Genomic DNA, 20789 nt, shown 5'->3' with positions numbered 1-20789 from the left:
GAAGAACTTTCTTTTAGTAAAGTTAATGGGAGAGTCAGTCAGTCACTGATTTACATTTATGTTGGAGTTTCTTGGTTGATGATATTTTCAGATATGATGCCTGGAAAGCGAAGTTTAAGACGATCAGAGTGAGTAATTAAGTCAATTTTTGTACTACTACTACTGTTTAAATACTAAATTTTGACTAAATTGTTTGAAACTACATTTTAATTCTGTTTTTGAAAATTTAACATATTGTTTTTCATTTATTATTGTTTGGTAAGGGTAACTATAAATCTTATTCCAAATACATTGTTAATTTCATAACACTTATATTAAATAGATGCTTTATAGAGATGATTCATTGATTCGGTTGTTTAGTTTATAAAATTAAACAATTGACAAGTGAACAATGTTTGTAAATGAAATTCTTTATTTAAATTTTGATAAAAATAACTAATTGCTTGAATTTTAAATGTGTATGTCTTATGGGTATTATATTAACACAGTCGGAGAACAGAAACATTAAAAATGTAATTGTTATTTATTAATTTAATTTATCCATAAATAGACAATGTCTTTCACAGAGTGAGTACAAGAAAGTTGCTGGTAAGGTAATGCGGCAACAACATAAATGTACTTTCTAAAGACCATCAAGCAAATTCTAATAAAATGGTTGTGGCCTTGACTTTGAAATGATCGACACTTTTAAAACGGTTTATTTACGTTTCCTGACTCACAATTCAACAGTTGATGGCGTGGTTATAATGTTCTTGCAAAAACATGAATATTAGGGAAAAAACGTCCTGATAGTCCATAAACGACAAACAACAGTCATATATTATCATGTGAAAATGAATCCATCAGGAAATTCAAACAGTACTATAAAAATCTCAAAAATCTTTATATGCATTGTTAATTTTAAAAGCTGTGGACTTGATTCAGTATCAAATCAATTTTGTTTCTAAATGAATGTTTCATTTTTCGGATGTTAAATATTTTCTTTGTGCAGGGGGAAAAATGCTAGTGGTGAGAAGTATAGAGTTGCTGGTCATCTTAAATCTTCACATTTTTGGTGTCATTTTATCTGGGATGTACTACTACATTATCAAATACATTAACAGGTAAAAATCTTGCCTCTACTTAAGTCAAACCAAACATACAGTTGTCTGTTTTACTAGAGTAATTCAAATTAGACAACATTTTTCACTTGTCTCTTCTATTCGTGATTTTGAAACTTAAATATAATAATATTACAAATGATCAGTTAACATTAGCAACTGATGTAGTTCAAATTACCTAAAGTTCATCAGCGTTTCATTTTATTTTAGAGACACCATGGATGAAGATTCAGACGACAAAGACACCAAGAGGTAAGTTACATATTGCAGATTTTACAGTAATAATAAAAGATATTTCGATATCATTTAAGAAAATCGAGGAATTTAAGTGAGAAAAAACGTAGGGACCAATTTAACCTCTTGGTGAATGAATTGAGCTCAATGGTGGCGACAGGTGGACGGAAAATGGATAAGTCAACGGTATTAAAAGCTACAATTTCGTTTTTAAGAAACCACAACGGTAGTATGATTATATAAGTTTAACATACATATATTTTGATTTTTTCTTCTAGAAATAGCTATGCGTTCGCGTATCCATGAAATCCAAGAAGATTGGAAGCCGTCATTTTTAACTAACGAGGAATTTACACATTTGGTTTTGGAAGCAGTAGATGGCTTTATTGTGGTCTTTTCTACATCGGGTCAGATATTTTATGTTTCAGAGAACATTACCTCCTTGCTTGGTCATCTTCCGGTATGGATTGGTAGCTTTTATATTAAAATACACGTCTTCAAGAGGATTTTTTTCTAGAATGAACTTTTGAGTTCGACAATTTTTGATTTAGTTTGGAACGAGGAGCATAATAACTTGTACAACAATTTATTTAATCCTGTGGAAGAGAAAGGTCAAGTTTGCTTTTCATGTCACCTACGCAATGGTAGAAAAGATTTGAATGAAGACAGTAGTTTTGAATTAGTTCACTTTGTAGGCTACGTAAGTAAGTATTTTTGTTGGTAGAAATTGGAAAAGTGCTAATAGTGCTAATACACTTTTATTGTATTTTTTTGTTGTTACAGGATCGGACGCCGATGGGGTACATGAGGCTAATTTTAGCAGTGCTTTTTCTACAGAGATCGACGCAACAAGGTAAAACATTACTTTACTTTCCATTGAGCTGCTTGAAAATAAAAGTAATTTCAGAATGGTGTTCGTGGGTATTGGTAGAATTCAGGCGCCACAGCTAATTCGTGAAATGTCTATAGTCGATTCCAATAAAAATGAGTTCACTTCTAGACACAGCTTGGAGTGGAAGTTTTTGTTTTTGGATCATCGAGCGCCGCCAATAATTGGCTATTTACCGTTCGAATTACTCGGTACTTCTGGTTACGATTACTATCACGTCGACGATTTAGAAAAGGTATCGTTGTTATTATTCATTTTAATAATTGAGAGCGATGTGACGCTAAGTGGCACTAAGTGAAATATTTTAACCACTATTAAATATTTATCAATTTTAAGACAAGGAATTTGCTAATTAACTTGTAACCAAGTAACAATTTGTTATATTTAAAATAGGTCGTGAGCTGTCACGAAGCGTTGATGCAAAAAGGAGAAGGTATGTCGTGTTATTATCGATTTTTGACGAAGGGACAACAGTGGATCTGGTTGCAGACCCGTTTTTACATCACTTATCATCAGTGGAATTCAAAACCCGAATTTATCGTGTGCACTCACCGAGTGATCAGGTAAGGTTAGCCTTCTTTTTTATGGACACTTGTATTTTATCCCCTCGTAGTTATGTGGATGTGCTAAAGTACAATAGAAAAGAACATGGTGTTGAAATGACCCGTGGTAAAAATTCACCGACAGCGTCTGCTGCGAGTAGCAGTGCATCTGCTACATGGGACAGTAAATCAACTAAAAGAAGACATAGTCAAGAGGAGCAACCATCCGATTGCACTTCGATGTCCGCAGATTCTCCAACTTCTAGGCTGTCTGGTTCTGTACAACAGCAGCAACACCAACCAATGGTATAACTTTATCAGCTATAGTTAACCAATTATTATTCAAAGAACTTGTTGCACTTCAGTTCATTAATATTTCCTCTACGTATTTGTCGTTTATTGTTGTTAATATGTTTTTGTAGAGACCCTCAAGTGTCCAACGGAAGCCGTCAGGCTCCGTTTCAAATTGTTCTGTAGAATACAAGACGTTGGTTGAAAATCAGTCGAAATCGTCGATCTCAACGTTCGCCGAACCGACACAGAGCACCACGTACGTCAGTGCTAATGTGAATTCACAGCCCCTTATGGAAAATTACTCGCCTTCAACCGTTTTATCTCATATACCGGTAAGTATATATAAGTTTTTTTTCGTAGTATTTACCTTTTTTTAACATTTTCTCATCGTTAGCCGGTGGAAATGAGTCCAGCACAAAGCCAGTTGCAAGCAGATTTGCAGCGTAAGCACGCCGAGTTGCAGGCCTTAATAGGTCAGCAGCAGGCCGAATTAAGACGCGTTTCGGAACAACTATTGATGGCTCGATTGGGACTGTTGCCCGTACAAGATGCTGCGACAGATCTCCATCCGCAGCTCACTAGCAATAACGTAAGTTATTTGGAGTAATATAAAAGTCAAAACAACTTAAATAAAAGCCCTCGCAGATCGTCAGTCATTGCCAGTATGGACCAAGCAGCATACCGTCGGCTGGAGTGATTCATGCCCCTATGTCGCACATTCAGCAACAGGTGACGGTTTCTTGTTCGTCCAGTTCCGCGTCTTCGCAACAATCCCATCACAGTAGTGTCCCACCTCTACCGCCTCATCCTCCTCCGCCGCCGCCGCCGCTTCCAGTATCATCCCTGCAAAGTCATCCTCACATTCATCTCCATCATCACCCTCAACACCAACAACAACAACAACAACAACAGCCAGTATATGCGGTGCAGCCGCTACTGGATTCTGAATTATCGATTACGACGCGCTTTCACAACAGAAACGTGGTGCCACCTTCCTCACAGTCGACGGTCGTAACCGGCTTGGCTATGTCATCGATACCTTCTGACGACGTTTCCCTTGTGGCAAGCTCAGATGATGAACTAGTAAGAACTTATCCACCGCCAGATTCGAATTCCTCGACGGTTAGTAAGTGAAGACTATAGTTTGAATTTTTGTTTTTTGTACTTTCGCTGAAGACGAAGCAAATGACAAGTGCAATATATGTAGTTGTACAGTATAATACAACGCGTGAAACGATAGTATACCGTGAAGAGAGTGAGCGTGACATCAAAATAGTGACATGTTATAGTGAAACGATGTCATATGCATGTGTTTTATAGTTCGCCTAGACGTTTTAATTATACATAGACATTCGTTATACTTTTGTTATTTTAAAGTAAAAGTAAAAGAAGGAAGTGCAGCTTTTAGTACCACTTACTATTGCTATAATGTTAATTTATTATATCACGGTCAATAATACATAAAATTAAATATTAAAGAATAATACATATAAAAATATGCTATGTTTTGAAAAAGCACTAGATATTTTACAATTTACGCAAAGTGTTGAGTAAAGTCTGCATTTCTTGATTTAGATGCTGAACGATGCTTTCGATTTGTGGTTTAGAATCCAGTACTTCTATGCTTTGGGTGTACGGATTGTATCGAACACCAAAAGGTCTTGGTATAGTGGTCGCGTATTTTCTAAAAAATAATGACGTTTTTATCGTGACACATTAGAATTACATTCTTACACTTACATCATTTTGTCTTTGGCGTCTTCGAAGCTTTCGGCAACGAAATATACCGGTTGATACTCAGTTATAGGATATTTTTGAATAGCTGTTTTTTGAGGATCGAACGGTCTCACTTCTGCCTTCCCCTCTATAGAATACGTCAATTCGCCATAAGACGACAGCAGTCCTGCCCCAAATGCTTTCAATTTGTTGTTTTCTCGGCATAAACCGAACTCAACGGTGAACCAGTAGCACTTGAAACAATAAAATAAAATTTTTAAATTAATTATTTAAAAGACTTACTTAACTTAAGTAGAATCAGCCGTTAGTGAAAATTGAGATTCATCGTAGAAAAACAAAAACACTTAACTTTTACAAATTTATTTAAATTACAACAATTACTTTGCCGACATTGTAACTTCATGAGATAGGTATACTTATTTGTTGCACTTACGGTTGCTAATTTCTCTATGTAATCGTCCGGTGCTCCTAAAGATGCGAGTCCAATTTCTTGGGAAAATTGGGCAAAAGACGGATCTGCAAATAAAGGAACGTGCCCTAAAAGTTCATGGCAAACATCGGGTTCGGGAGTATAATACGGTCGACTTGGGTGTCGAATGTATTGAGTGGAATGGAACACCCTAAATGCCAGACCTGCCAGAAAATCTCTCGAAGATAACAGACCCGCAACAGGACGAAGCGTGAATCCAGTACAGTCTTAAAAACAACAGTGTTCAGTTAAGATGCAAAATAGTTAGTTGTATCATTTATAATAGCTAAAGAAACCTCTTAAGAAATTGGAGACGTCTTCAAGTTGAGGTATGTTGTTTTCTTGGTAGCCGCAGTTTTCCATTAGAAGTGGAAACACGTGATTGTGTTCTTTGCACGCGTGTGTTGGATATAATTCGGTTAATTGTCTGAAAACCTTTCCCCACGTTTCAATTTCTTTTTCAGTGTAGTCGACGTGCGGAAGCGGTTGACCATGTTTATAGTTGTAGGCAAGATCAGCAAAGTATTTTCTGCGATCGCGATAAACTGAGTCGGTGAAACCCGGATGATCGGCGTCCAGTTCCGCCCCGTATGACAAAATTTGATTGGCGAAACGATCCAGGTCGCGAATTCGACGGGGAAACCACGGTACACCATCGCCATTACCTATAAATAAGTACGCTACTTAACATTAATTATTTATTGTACCTACAATATAGGAATAATTTATTGTTTATTGCCATTTTTGAAATCGTTGAATTACATCGGTTATAGCTTAATTTATTTAATTGCTAATTTTGAAAGGATAATTTACCTTGATCGTCCTGGTAGTTTCTGGAAATTAGACTGAAATGATCGCTTACTTCCTTAATTTCTTTGATAGCATCTTTTAAATTTCCTCCGTTTTCGCATTCGACCATGAATTCGTATCGTGAAGTTTCACGGGCCGACGGTCGTGACTCGATATGAGCCAGATTAACTCCAAATTTTTCAAAAATTTTCAAATATCGTGCGAGTACGCCCACTTCTTCTGCGGGAGGTTCGAATAATAAACAGGTCCTTTTCGACGAATCTCTTCCGGGCCTAATGTAGTTCCCTCCAGGCATTAATTTTGGCTAGGAAATAAACATCCGGCATTTTATTACTTAGTACGAATACAAAACCCAATTAGTCAAAATCTCTATTAACACGATAGATGTTCAAGTTCATTTAAACTAGCTTATTTATTTTCCCTTTTTTTGTATCCTATTCGAGTTATTATAAAATACAGCGATTAAAATTTTTTGTTAATGGCATATCTTCCCATCTGCAAATATTTAAATTTCATCATTGTATATAATAAACAAGATATTTCAAAATTTTCTGATAATGGATAATTGCTTATTTAAACAAAATAAGTTTATAGGATGATGAAACAGTTTGCTCGTTTGCCAGCACCAATACATTACATACGATAAAATATGTTCAGGCACAGAATTATGTAATTAATATTTCCTTTAAAATAATATAATAAAGATGATATGTAAATAGGTATAAATCAATTCTTCATTACTTCACAATTATGTCGAAATCGTAAAGGACAAAGAATCTGCAGTACTAAACAAACGGTTTAAAGGAGAGCATTGGAGTTTAAACAAGTACTAGTAATAGTATCGTATTATAATAAGAATATTTACCACGTCTGGAGGACTTGAGGATAACGAACCTTCTTCCTTTTTTGCGATAACATCCGCAATTATAACGAATTCCTTCATTTTTTTTAAATATATATATATTATTGTATGAAGTATAAATATAACTCTTCTTCTAAAGAAACGTTGAAAACGTAAGAATATTATCGCACTTATTTATTCTTAAATATCACAAACAGTATCAACATGCTCGCGAGAAAGATCTTGTAAAATAACGTTACCGAAAATATTTCGCATCTTAAATACTTATCGAAACGAACATAGGTTTGATAGTTATGAGCATAAGAACAACAAACACAAATATTTAGAAGAAAAATGACGACGATAACCTCTGTGTAATAATAATTAATTTATCATTTTCAGTGATGCAAGTAATTTGATGTTTGTTGTAGCATGTAATCACCAGTTGCAACACATCGGAAGAATATAAGAAATTTCTATTTTATTTACCAGCAAACGCAAACATGCAGATATAATTCCTATCTTTTTTTTATAAATATTCCTGCAATGCTGTAGGCAACAAGTTAAATAGTTTTTCGTTATTTGTTAATTATTTGTAATATGACAATACCGATCTTCTTGTGTGGACGCTGCTCATATTACCTTCTGTAAAATGATTATACCTACCATAGGGTCTAGGTTTGTCCAAAACCATATGAGGAGCCCCACGCAAGGACAATATGGATAGAAGTAACCTGTGAGCATTTTGCAACCCTCATTTTTAAAATTTTCTTTTTTTTACTTTTATCTTAATCAAACAATCTTGAAAGTTAATTTTCTACCCTATTATAGGGGCTAAGATTCTCAAAATCAATTAGGGGACGTCGAATGAACCTCACGCTAGGACAATGTGGACAGAAGTAATCGGTGAGCATTTTGCAATACTCATTTTTAAAATCCTCTTGTTTTTACATTTATTTTAATTAAGCAATATTGAAAGTTTAGTTTCTCCTTTATTATAGGGTCTAAGACTATCAAAATGGCATGAAGGACGTAGAAGGGGCCCCACGCAAGGACAATATGAACAGTAGTAGCCGGTGAGCGGTTTGCCCCCTATATTTTTAAAATTTTGTTTCTTTTACTTTTATTTTAATTAAGCAGTTTTGAAAGTTTAGTTTCTCCTTTACCATAGGATCTAAGATTGTCAAAAGCACATAAGGGACGAGGAAGGAACCCCACGCAAGGACACTATAGACAGAAGTAACCGGTGAGCATTTTACACCCCTCATTTTTAAAATTTTTTTTTAATTTTATTTTAATTAAACAATCTTGAAAGTTAAATTTCTATCCTATTATAGGTGTTAAGATTCTTAAAATCTATTAAGGGACGTGGAAGGAGCCCCACGTAAGGACAATATGGACAGAAGTAACTGGCGAGCATTTTGCACCCCTACATTTAAATTCTTCGTGTTTTTACTTTTATTTTAATTAAACAATTTTAAAAGTTAAATTTCTACCGTATTAAAGGGACTAAGATTCTCAAAATCTATTAAAGGATGTGGAGGGAGCCCCACGCATGGACAGAAAGGGCAGAATTAACCAGTAAGCATTTTGTTACCCTCATTTTTAAAATCCTCTTGCTTTTATTTTTACTTTAACTAGTTCTTCTCCCTTATAGGTCACAGTAAGCTCGAAACTGTGAGCATCATTGCTTTCAGTGGTTGTAATTCACTTTTGTGAACAATTTGTTTAATCATATTAGTTGTGTTAGAAATTGATTGAAAAATTAAATTTAAAGGGATTGTTTCTAAATGGGTATGCAACACATCGTATACTTCAGCTTAGGAAATTGCAGATCCTTAGTACCTAATATACAATACACTTCTGATAATTTAGGGTTATTATTATTTTTATAATGGGCATGAATTTAAGATGCGCTCATTATGATGATTTCAAGAATGTGAATCTATTTTAAAATGATCCAAAGATAAATATTGACATTAATTCAATCAATAAAGATAAAATACATATCACAGTGGTATTTTATTTGACATAGTTTATGATTTTGCTGTAAATTATTCATAAATTTAATGAAAAATATATATAATGTAAATGATAAAATTTTAACATTATTGAATACAACTTACCTGACGTTTAGTTTTTGATAGGTTATGTTTAAATTTTTCATTGTAATTTAAAAGAAAATTGTCTGAAATTTTGTATTTATTCCTCATTTATCCAATTGTTACCTGGTATAATAGATAAATGTTAATCAAGTGAAAAGTTTAAACCAATTATAACTGTTTTTTGGAGTATCGTTGGCTATATTTTGTAGTGAGTCTGACAATATCACATGAGGGACGTAGAAAGAGCCCCACGCAAGGGTAATATAAATAGAAATAACCGTTGAGCGTTTTGCACCCCCTTATTTTTAAAATTTTCTTGTTTTTATTTTTATTAAGCAATATTGAAAGGTTAGTTTTTCCCCTACTATAAGGCCTAAGACTGTCATAATCACATGAGGGACGTAGAAAGAGCCCTACGCATGGACAATATGGACTGAAGTAACCGGTGAGCATTTTGTACCCCTCAGTTTTAAAATCTTCTTGTTTTTACTTTTATTTTAATTAAGCAATTTAAAACTTTACTTTCTCCCTTGCAATATGGTGTAAGATTGTAAAAATAACATAAGGGACATAGAGCTAGCCCCACGCAAGGACAATATGGATAGAAGCAACTGGTGAGCATTTTGCAACCCTTAATCTTAAAATCTTCCTTTTGCTTCTATTTTAACTAGTTCTTTCCACTTATCAGTCACGGTAAGCTCGAAACTGTTAGCGTCATTGCCTCCAGTGGTCGAAATTCACTCTTGTGAACAATTTGTTTAATCATTTTCTTAGTGTTAGATATTGTTTAAAAAATTAAATTTGGAGGAATTGTTTATAAAATGGTAGGCAACACATCGTACATTGCAGCTTAGGCAATTGCATATTCTAACTACGTATTATATAAAACAATTTTGAAAGTTAAGTTTCTGCTTAATAATATGGTCTAAAATTGTGAAAATCACATGATGTAAGTAGAAAGACGCATGGATAATATGCACAGAAGTAATCGGTGAACATTTTACACCCCTTATTTTTACAATCTTCTTTCTTTAACTTTTATTTTAATTAAGAAATATTGAAAGTTCATTTTCTTCCTTACCATATGGTCTAAGATTGTCAATTTCACATGACGGAGGTAGAAGGAGCCCCACGCAAGGACAATATGGACAGGAGGAACCGGTGAGCTATTGGCACCTCTCATTTTTAAAATCCTTTTTACATGTAAGAATGTCAAAATCATATGAGCGACGTAGAAGGAATCCCACGCAAGCACCAAATGGATAGAAGTAACCGGTGAGCATTTTGAACATTTTTTGTTAAAATCTTCTTGTTTGTTAGCATCTAATTCTTAGGTAAATGAACCCTATTTTTTTCTTGTGTATATGGCGATTAAGTTATTGTAATGTGTTAAAGCAATGCTTAGCCGTCTTCGTGTGATGATACAAGGGAGTTTTTATTAACAAAACTAGTATAAAATTCACAAGCACATTGTTCGAAAACATTAACTTGCTTTTTATAAGAAACGAGCAGTTTATTTTTAGGAAGCTGTTTAAGTAATTCGTAATCACAATTAATTTACAAAAAGTTACACTTATTTAAATCACTCAATGAACAGACGAGCCGTTTGATGATTACTTCAGTAGGGTATGCAGGTAATGTTAGTAAGGAGGCTGGACGGATCATATGTAATACTGAGTTCATTTGGACATTATATTATGGGCTAAATTTTCGAAAATACAACATGTTTATTTAATTTGAGCAGCGTATGCTTTGCTTTGTCTGGTATTTTTCCTTTCATGTATCGTTAGTCGCATGGAACGTACCCAATTTCTTCAAAGCATCAATTGAGGTTAACATGCATCTATGGTTATTTGATATTGTTATTTTGAGAATTTATTGTGTTTTGTAATGTGTTAGCTTCTTCATTTTAATGCTTTTGTTAATTTTTGCATTTCAGTTGGTTTTTGGTGCGTTTTTGTTATTTATTTCATGTTATTTACTTGATAACATACTTAATTTGTTTTTCTTGTCGATTATTTGCAGATAGTTGACTTAATAGTCAACTGTAGTGTAGGACTCCTAGGACTTTGTTGTTTGCTGCTTACCATTAACCTAGAACGAATTTGCAGTGAAATGGCAGTGCAATGTCTGGGGATCGTCTCTGTGATTGTGTGAGCATCTAGTTCTTAAGTGAGTAATCCGTTGTTGTTGTTGACTATCATCATCATCATCATAAGGTCATCAGTCCTAAGACTGGTTGGACACGTACCTCCACTCTTTCCTATCCTGAGCTAAACTTCGCATTTCCCTAAAACTAGAGCAACCCACATCCTTAACTATTTGCGAAGAGTAATCTAATCTAGGTCTACCTCTACCCCTTCTAACTCCTGTTTCTGCCTCTAATATGTCTCTGACTAGACCTTCATGCCTAAGAAGGTGTCCTACCAACCTATCTCTTGTGTTGTTGACTATATGTTGATTAAATGATTATGATGTCTTAAAGCAACGCTTAACCATCTTCCTGTGATGATACAAGGGAGTTTTTATTAACAACACTAGTATAAAATTCACCAGTACAAAGTTCGAAAACGTTAACTTGCTTTTTATAAGAAACGAGCAGTTTATTTTTAGGAAGCTGTTTAAGTAATTCGTAATCACAATTAATTTATGAAAGTTACACTTATTAAAATCACTCAATGAACAGAGGAGCCGTTTGATTACTTCAGTAGGGTATGCAGGTAATGTTAGTAAGGAGGCTGAACGGATCATAGGTAATAGTGAGTTCATTTGGACATTATATTATAGGCTAAATTTTTGAAAATGCAACATGTTTATTTAATTTGAGCAGGTTATGCTTTGCTTTGTCTGGTATTTTTCCTTTCATGTATCGTTAGTCGCATGGAACGCACCCAATTTCTTCATAGCATAAATTGAGGTTAACATGCATCTATGGATATTTAATATTGTTATCTATTATCTATGATTGTTATTTTGAGAATTTATTGTGTTTTGTAATGTGTTAGCTTCTTCATTGTAATGTTTTTGTTAATTTTTGCATTTCAGTTGGTTTTTGGTGCGTTTTTGTTATTTATTTCATGTTATTTACTTAACAACATCTTTAATTTGTTTTTCTTGTCGATTATTTGCAGATAATTGACTTAATAGTCTAGTGTAGTGTAGGGCTCCGAGGACTTTGTTGTTTGCTGCTTACCACTAACCTAGAACGAATTTGCAGTGAAATGGCTGTGCAACATCTGGGGATCGTCTCTGTGATTGTGTGAGTATCTAATTCTTAAGTGAGTAATCTGTTGTTCTTAGTTGTTGACTAAATGTTTGATTAAGTGATTATGATGTTTTAAAGCAACGCTGAACCATCTTCCTGTGATGATACAAGGGAGTTTTTATTAACAACACTATTATACAATTCACCAGTACAAAGTTCGAAAACGTTAACTTGCTTTTTATAAGAAACGAGCACTTTACTATTAGCAAACTGTTTAAGTAATAGGTGTGCACTATTAATTAATACAAAGTTACAATCATTTGAATCACTTAATGAACAGAGAAGAAAGTTGATAGATAGCTGAACTGATCATATATATTAGTGAGTTCATTTGATATGGGGCTACTTTTGTTAATTTTGCTAGTTGATTTCGTTTTTGGTGCTTTTCTGTTATATATTTCATATTATTTCTTTTATAACATTGTTAATTTGTTTTTTTTGTTGATTATTGGCAGATGGTTGACTTAATGGTCTACTGTGCTGTAGGACTCCCTGGACATTGTTGTTTGCTGCTTACCCCTTACCTAACACGAATTGGCAGTCAATAATGGTGAGAATAAAGGCCATTATACTGTTTATTGATATAAACTGAAAAATAAGTTCATAATTACTTTAAGGCGGTATGCATGCTATAGCTATAGAAGATGAGTTAATGATTCATAGTGAGTACATTTAACATTTTAGTGTTTCTATTAATTTTAAATACATAAGAAGTACATTTTCTTAAACAAGTGTACAGTAAGTCTCGAAGTTGTAATATGTTGTTTGTTTAATAATGCTACGCTGTGTACTTGTTATTTTTCTGTTCATCTGAATTCCAGCCTCATATCACACCATATCCCACACCCAAGTCTCGTACCCTAAATGCGACACCGCACATCCACAGTAAATAGCCACACACTTCATGCCCCAGTTATGCAACCTATCGCGCAACACCATACACACATCTAACGCCACTCCCAGCATCTGGTATCTCGAATCCGCGCCCGTTGTCTGTTCAGCATTGTCTGATAACCAGTGGATGATGTACTGTGGTGTTCGATGTGTGTTGAACGCTTCATGTGGGAGTGGTCCTATCTCGAGGTCGGGAATGTTGTGCTAGGTATCCCATGCGGCAGTCGGACAGCAATATTCCGAAATCGGGGTGCGGTGTTTGCTGCAGAGGCCGGAGGTCCGTAATCAGATTTCGACTATGTGTGGTGTGAAATGTATTTTTGGAATGCAAGTTCGACGTTCTCAACGTTGTGTCAGGGGTGCTACATTTGGTGTCGTCGACTGGTTATTCTTTGTACGGTATTTGATGCACGGTTCTTTGTTTCAGATAAGCGCCGTTCGGCGTTGTGATCGGATTACGGCATTCAAAAAGTAGTGGATAGTATATGAAAACCTACGGACATAAAAGGTATTGTGCCTTGTAGCTGTTGGCGCCCCTTGTTTGTTGCAAGGCATTCGGCAACTGATGTGTCGGATATTCGGCGTTGTTACCCACATTGCGGTCTGGGAATGCAGTACTAGGTAGTCAGTGAGTTGTGTCCGGTGTCAGGATATTATGCCTTGTCCGATACGGTTCACCAGGGTTCATGTAACAGGTAAGTGATAAACGTTACGTTTTTGGAGTGTAGTAGTACTAATGTAGAGGTCGTCTCGTCAGGTTAGGTCAGGTAAGGTAACGTCTGGGCATTTCTGGTCAGATCAGGTGGAATCAGTTCAGGTCGGGTTGGATCAGGTCAAGTCGTATTGGGCCTGGGCAGGTCGGATTAGGTTAGGTCAGGCACGGCCGAATTAGTTCAGGTCAAGTCGGTTCATTTCAGGTCGAATTAGGTCAGGTCCCGTCAGTTCAGGTCACGTCGGATTAAGTCAGGTCGGGTTATGTCGTGCCCGGTGAGGTTAATTCGTGTTGCGTCGGGTTAGGTCAAATCGATCATCAGGTCGTGTCATTTCAGGTCAGGTCGAGTTCGGTCAGATGGCGTCATATTAAGTAGGGTCACTAAGTCGTGCCATTTCAGGTCCGGTCAGGTTGTCATGTCCAGTCAGGTCAGGTCAGGTCAGGTCAGGTCAGGTCAGGTCAGGTCAGGTCAGGTCAGGTCAGGTCAGGTCAGGTCAGGTCAGGTCAGGTCAGTTCAGGTCAGGTCAGGTCATGTCGTGTCGGGTCAGGTCAGATCAGGTTGTACTGGGACGTATCAACATAATTCAACGTAATCAACCCAATCCAACCCAATATAACCCAACCCAANGTGAGTTATGCAACGTACCTATGAATTGATTTTTATTGTATTGTCACTTGTTATTTATTTGTTTGTTTTGTTATGTGATATTTTAATTTTTTTGAAATTCTTCACTTTTAATTTCTTTACAAATCCCTGTTATAGGTACATAGGTACTTACATGTAATTGAAAATTTTGACATGGAGTATTTTTCCATCTTGTATCACCTAGGAGCCTAGGACATACATAATAATAATAATTGCAATTTAGTTTATTCGTAGGTGGGTACTGACTAGATATTTGTATGTAAGTTAAAGGTAGTTACGTTTAACCTATTCGTTCTTATATATAATTTCATGTTTTCGTAGTAGCTGTAGGTACCTATGCATGTGAGCGTGCATTTCTGTTTGTGTGTACGTGTGCATAGATTAATATGTAACAGCCTGACTTTTTACATAACATTCAGTAATTATGCAAATCGATAGTGTAATAACGATTATTATTATTTGCCGTTGTGTTTTCTGTTGCGGTAAAATCCAGAACAAGGTCGCAACTGATTTCGTCTTGAATTGAACTTTCGTGTTGTTATGAGTTACCTACATTAATAAAAATAAGTAAATACGTAAAAAAAACCTATTGTAAAACATGTACAGTTAATTAGAAAGCTCAGTACCTAACAAATAAAATTATAATAAAAATTTTACAAGTGTGCAGCTGTTTTGCAACTGTGAATTGTATAATGAAAGTAACCCTCCCTTGAATTTTTTAATTTTTTTATTAAGGATTTTATTTTTGTAGAATTTAGAAATATCATCATGAAGTCTTGGTTGCGAAATACATGCTCGATTTTTTCAATCGAAATAATATTGTTTATAAATTATTTGTAGGATGTGAGTAGTGGATAGCATACTGTTTATAATAGGTAGGTACTTAAAAGTTTTTTCCCAGCATTCCAAATTACCGAAAAGAGTAGTCTACATGCATTTGCGTTGTAGGAAATTTCTATTTGCATAATATCGTGGCAATAATTATTTCTGCGTGTAATAACTAGGTTAGCGACCTCCTTTTTTCTTCCAGTTGCTCGGTTACCCTTGGGAGCATTTGTAAGCTGCTGTATTTGTTAATTTGTACGTATGTAACCAAATAAACAACTGCATAATGGGTTGCATAATCCTCATGTGGTGATTAATAGAATAATCATTTTGTATAGCATAAACTTTTTTACAAACGGACATGTTTCGTCCACATTTATTTTTTACCATTATCAACACGTAACTAGTTGTTTGTAAAAAGTTTTTGGTATATAGGGTTGAGTTTCTTTATATTATCCAATTTACTTACCACAGTCTCCTTTACTATTGCTTTTTTAAATTACATTTTACGTTAATACCTTATTGTTAACTTTAATATGTTTAACAAATGGTAAATTTGAACTTTTTTGTTTCAGAAGTGTTCTTCATAAGTGGTCCGATAAACGCATCGGATTTCGAGTGTATCCTTTGTAGTCAATGTCTGTTAGATCCCGTAACTACTACTTGTGGACACACGTTTTGTCGTAGTTGTTTGGCGCGAGTTTTGGATCACGGTTTGTCCTGCCCTCTTTGCATGGATGTCCTCAGAGCGACAGATTTGAACAGAAAAACGACGCAAGTACTAGTAAACGCACTGCAAGTTCTTCTTCCCGAAGTGTACAAAAAATGTACAGCAGCTTCACGAACCGAAATTAGTTTTTCGGAAGAAAATAGTCAAGTAAGCAAGTGCTTTTTACTGCGGCTGTGGTTGCCATTATAAAGAGTTTTCCCCTTTAGGTTCCTGTATTCGTCTGTACGAACGCTTTTCCAGGAGTGGCGTGTCCCCTTTTTGTCTACGAGCCACGATACAGACTTCTAACTAGAAGATGCTTACAATCCAACAACAAAAAGTTTGCTATGGCAGTGAACACTAAAAGTAACAGTAGTTGTGGCAATGTGGAAAAGTTTGCTTCATATGGTACAATTTTGGAAGTCCGGGATGCAGTATATATGTCAGACGGGACTTCAATTTTGTCCACAGTAGGACTAGAAAGATTTAGGGTAGTGAACAGAGGCGAAAAAGATGGCTACGATACGGCCGAAATTCAATACATCCGCGACATGACAATACCATCAGACAAATTACAAGCAGTACTGTTGTTGCATACACATGTCAGAACGAAAGCTGTCTCGTGGTTGCAATCGTTGAATCCAATAGTTTTTAAAGAAATAGAAAGATCGCTGGGCCCAATGCCAGAAGTCGAAGAAAATTGGACCCGATTACCTGATGGACCGAGATGGATCTGGTGGCTGGTGCCAATTTTACCCCTCAGTTCACAGTTGCAGGTATATAATAACTTTCAAATGTAATTTAACTGTACATTAATGTTTTGTTTTAGTGATAAACTGTTTTTGTTTATAGCTTGGATTTCTCAGTAGCGTCAGCATTGAAAAGCGTCTTCGTGCGGTAGAGAAACTTTTGGACCATCTGACCGATCGCAACCGAATGGTAATAAGTGACAGTGCAGTGAAATGCGTGACAACGACCATCACAACGCCTACGACATCAACAACTACAACGACTGCTAATCATTCGTGTCATTTTTTTGAAAGGGAGTCCCGAGAGAATACGGCTAGCGCCATTGATGTCTTATAAATAAACGAACAAACAAGGGACACTTCTGTTAATCAATTTTATTGATAATAAAGGAGGAAGAAAATACGAAACGTTCAAGTTTACTACTATTTATGGAGGAATTAATTAGGTGAAAAATAGCATGTAAGCAAGATGTTTTGTGATAGGAAAATCAACATGCTACTGGTCAATGAATTCCGCTAGTTTTTTCATTTTTAAGTCTCTTGCTTAACATTTATTTTAACATGCGGTTAGAATATGTTATGTATATTTATTCATTGTTTTCCTGCTGTTTAGGATGATCTTTATTGGTTATTTATATTTGTAACAGAATAGAATTTTGTATATTTCGTTTTTATTTTTATACCTGAATAAAAGGTGTTATAAACAGTTTTGCAGGTTTAATAACAAATCAAACCGTCGCCTTTAGAATTGAAAAATTAATTGTCAGCAGATATTTTTTGTTTTATATTTTTCTCAGCGGTTAACGTAAAAACTAGTGATTTTCCGATGGTGTCTAATTGTTTGCTTGTCATTTGTGCTTGTAAACTGATCATCGACTGATCTAATAGGGTAAGCGGAATATATCTATAATAGTATAGATAGTTATTAATAATAATTACATATAATACTTCAGAATTATGACACAACAAAAGAAAGAGACGGAACGAAGATTCGGACAATATCCATCTCTCTCACGATAGTGCGTAAGCGTGTCATGAAAGAAGATAGCACTAGTCCGAAACCATACGCTATCTCCCTCACTTTTCCAGCCAAGAAATTATTATACATATATTAATGGACGTGCCTTAGCCATATGTCATTGTAATAATTTCTTGTCTCGAAAAGTAAGGGAGATGCCTTATGGTTTCGGACTAGTGCTATCTCTTTCATGACACGCATACGCACTATGGTAAGAGAGATGGATATTGTCCGAAACTTCGTTCCATTTCTTTCTTTAGTTGTACCACAATTCTGACCGCTAAGGCATGTCCATTAATAAAAGTCGATGGTGCGCCCATAGACACATATATTATTGGACGTGCTTTAGCCGTATGTCATTGTAATAATTTCTTGGCTCGAAAAGTGAGGGAGATGGCGTTTGGTTTCGGACTAATGATATCTCTTTCATGACATGTTTACGCACCATCGTGAGAGAAATGGATATTGCCCGAAACTTCGTTCCATCTTTTTCTTTCGTTGTACCACAATTCTGACCGCTAAGGCACGTCCATTAGTAAAGTCGATGGGTGCGCCATTGGTGAATCATAGATAATAATACAGTCATAGTAATGCCATTGAAAAATTTAGTATTATTTGTAATCATTACTAACAAATAATATAAAAAATAAACTCCACTTAACGACGCACAATTTATTGGTAAAGTTTGAATTAGTGGATTATTTATAATGGGTGCCAGTTCACACGACTATAGAAATGAATACACCATATAACCACAGATGTATAGGTAGCGTTTATTTATGGTTGTGTCACAACCATAGACACATCCATTAACACATCGACGTTTACTAATGGACATGCCTTAGCGGTCAGAATTGTGGTACAACAAAAGAAAGGTAGAAGAAAGTTTCGGACAATATCCATCTCTCTCACGATATTGCGTTGGCGTGTCATGAAAGATATAGCACTAGTCTAAAGCATATGCCATCTTCCTCACATTTCGAGCCAAGAAATTATTACAGCGACATACGGCTAAGGCACGTCCATTAATATATGTCTATGGTAATAACCATATTTATCGTGGTATTCAGTGGTATTATTAAAAATGCGTTATAATAAGGTTATAAAAATAACTGGAATGTAATAGTTCACGAATAGTACATAGTACGAGCAGTAATAAAGAAAATTGATAACAATCAAGTAACAATGCAATCCACAAATTCTACCGTTAATTAAAAATTTTTAGTAAGTCGATATATATGTCTTTTCAATAAATTCCTGCAAAGCATTTTCTGTTTGTAAGTTATGGTACTATTACGTAATAAAAAGAAAAAACGTTGAAGTTGCTGATTTAAATTAATGTATTTAAATTAAAGAGAAAGACCTTCTAAAGCAGTATAACATCTACATAAATAAATGTGAAGCAACGAGTAAATTGGGAATGTGGGTTTATTTCTCTACTTTGTTCGTTGGAAGAACTTTCTTTTAGTAAAGTTAATGGGAGAGTCAGTCAGTCACTGATTTACATTTATGTTGGAGTTTCTTGGTTGATGATATTTTCAGATATGATGCCTGGAAAGCGAAGTTTAAGACGATCAGAGTGAGTAATTAAGTCAATTTTTGTACTACTACTACTGTTTAAATACTAAATTTTGACTAAATTGTTTGAAACTACATTTTAATTCTGTTTTTGAAAATTTAACATATTGTTTTTCATTTATTATTGTTTGGTAAGGGTAACTATAAATCTTATTCCAAATACATTGTTAATTTCATAACACTTATATTAAATAGATGCTTTATAGAGATGATTCATTGATTCGGTTGTTTAGTTTATAAAATTAAACAATTGACAAGTGAACAATGTTTGTAAATGAAATTCTTTATTTAAATTTTGATAAAAATAACTAATTGCTTGAATTTTAAATGTGTATGTCTTATGGGTATTATATTAACACAGTCGGAGAACAGAAACATTAAAAATGTAATTGTTATTTATTAATTTAATTTATCCATAAATAGACAATGTCTTTCACAGAGTGAGTACAAGAAAGTTGCTGGTAAGGTAATGCGGCAACAACATAAATGTACTTTCTAAAGACCATCAAGCAAATTCTAATAAAATGGTTGTGGCCTTGACTTTGAAATGATCGACACTTTTAAAACGGTTTATTTACGTTTCCTGACTCACAATTCAACAGTTGATGGCGTGGTTATAATGTTCTTGCAAAAACATGAATATTAGGGAAAAAACGTCCTGATAGTCCATAAACGACAAACAACAGTCATATATTATCATGTGAAAATGAATCCATCAGGAAATTCAAACAGTACTATAAAAATCTCAAAAATCTTTATATGCATTGTTAATTTTAAAAGCTGTGGACTTGATTCAGTATCAAATCAATTTTGTTTCTAAATGAATGTTTCATTTTTCGGATGTTAAATATTTTCTTTGTGCAGGGGGAAAAATGCTAGTGGTGAGAAGTATAGAGTTGCTGGTCATCTTAAATCTTCACATTTTTGGTGTCATTTTATCTGGGATGTACTACTACATTATCAAATACATTAACAGGTAAAAATCTTGCCTCTACTTAAGTCAAACCAAACATACAGTTGTCTGTTTTACTAGAGTAATTCAAATTAGACAACATTTTTCACTTGTCTCTTCTATTCGTGATTTTGAAACTTAAATATAATAATATTACAAATGATCAGTTAACATTAGCAACTGATGTAGTTCAAATTACCTAAAGTTCATCAGCGTTTCATTTTATTTTAGAGACACCATGGATGAAGATTCAGACGACAAAGACACCAAGAGGTAAGTTACATATTGCAGATTTTACAGTAATAATAAAAGATATTTCGATATCATTTAAGAAAATCGAGGAATTTAAGTGAGAAAAAACGTAGGGACCAATTTAACCTCTTGGTGAATGAATTGAGCTCAATGGTGGCGACAGGTGGA

The 20789-nt window shown here is 34.8% G+C and overlaps 4 protein-coding genes and 2 long non-coding RNA genes across 9 annotated transcripts; 5 read left to right on the top strand and 1 right to left on the bottom strand.

Annotated features, from left to right (window-relative positions):
* The first annotated feature begins 6 nt into the window (after positions 1–6).
* On the top strand, positions 7–4454 carry LOC108737163 (circadian locomoter output cycles protein kaput). The gene is made up of 13 exons (XM_025981895.1): positions 7–128; positions 992–1103; positions 1311–1352; positions 1412–1560; positions 1613–1794; positions 1852–2038; positions 2118–2187; positions 2242–2458; positions 2617–2786; positions 2837–3071; positions 3188–3391; positions 3454–3648; positions 3696–4454. The coding sequence occupies exons 2-13, from the start codon at positions 1000–1002 to the stop codon at positions 4191–4193; spliced, it is 2253 nt and encodes a 750-aa protein (XP_025837680.1). The 5' UTR covers positions 7–128; positions 992–999; the 3' UTR covers positions 4194–4454.
* A 2-nt stretch (positions 4455–4456) lies between these two features.
* On the bottom strand, positions 4457–7130 carry LOC108737165 (protein henna). Its single transcript, XM_018469867.2, has 6 exons — positions 6941–7130; positions 6079–6379; positions 5562–5930; positions 5230–5492; positions 4800–5029; positions 4457–4743 (listed from the first exon to the last, which is right to left on the bottom strand). Exons 1-6 carry the CDS (start codon positions 7016–7018, stop codon positions 4587–4589), a joined length of 1398 nt encoding a protein of 465 aa, XP_018325369.1. The 5' UTR covers positions 7019–7130; the 3' UTR covers positions 4457–4586.
* Positions 7131–7352: 222 nt separating this feature from the next.
* On the top strand, positions 7353–8914 carry LOC112906859. 2 transcript variants are annotated; one of them, XR_003232639.1, is made up of 6 exons: positions 7353–7652; positions 7748–7822; positions 7918–7992; positions 8088–8162; positions 8254–8497; positions 8574–8914. It is a non-coding gene; the product is annotated as an uncharacterized LOC112906859 (long non-coding RNA). The 2 variants fall into 2 exon arrangements; XR_003232638.1 differs by having other exon boundaries at positions 8254–8914.
* Positions 8915–9071: 157 nt separating this feature from the next.
* LOC108737166 lies at positions 9072–14344 on the top strand. Of its 3 annotated transcripts, none has more exons than XR_003232644.1 (6): positions 9072–9466; positions 10116–10296; positions 11047–11193; positions 12153–12280; positions 12742–12836; positions 13608–14344. It is a non-coding gene; the product is annotated as an uncharacterized LOC108737166 (long non-coding RNA). The 3 variants fall into 3 exon arrangements; XR_003232643.1 differs by having other exon boundaries at positions 10116–10970; XR_003232645.1 differs by having other exon boundaries at positions 10116–10970; positions 13108–14344.
* A 1594-nt stretch (positions 14345–15938) lies between these two features.
* LOC108737164 (LON peptidase N-terminal domain and RING finger protein 1) lies at positions 15939–17487 on the top strand. Its single transcript, XM_025981929.1, has 3 exons — positions 15939–16240; positions 16300–16848; positions 16925–17487. Exons 1-3 carry the CDS (start codon positions 16097–16099, stop codon positions 17156–17158), a joined length of 927 nt encoding a protein of 308 aa, XP_025837714.1. The 5' UTR covers positions 15939–16096; the 3' UTR covers positions 17159–17487.
* Positions 17488–18742: 1255 nt separating this feature from the next.
* Positions 18743–20784, top strand: LOC112904007 (circadian locomoter output cycles protein kaput-like; the record flags this gene model as incomplete). The annotated part of the gene is made up of 4 exons (XM_025973035.1): positions 18743–19063; positions 20282–20393; positions 20601–20642; positions 20702–20784. Coding segments are annotated over exons 2-4 (229 nt in total), but the record flags the coding sequence as incomplete, so codon positions are not given.
* Positions 20785–20789: the final 5 nt, after the last annotated feature.

The sequence above is a fragment of the Agrilus planipennis genome, unplaced genomic scaffold (assembly GCF_000699045.2).
Source record: "Agrilus planipennis isolate EAB-ADULT unplaced genomic scaffold, Apla_2.0 scaffold104, whole genome shotgun sequence".
Lineage (NCBI taxonomy): Eukaryota > Metazoa > Arthropoda > Insecta > Coleoptera > Buprestidae > Agrilus > Agrilus planipennis.
This window is presented reverse-complemented; position numbering and strand designations above follow the sequence as displayed.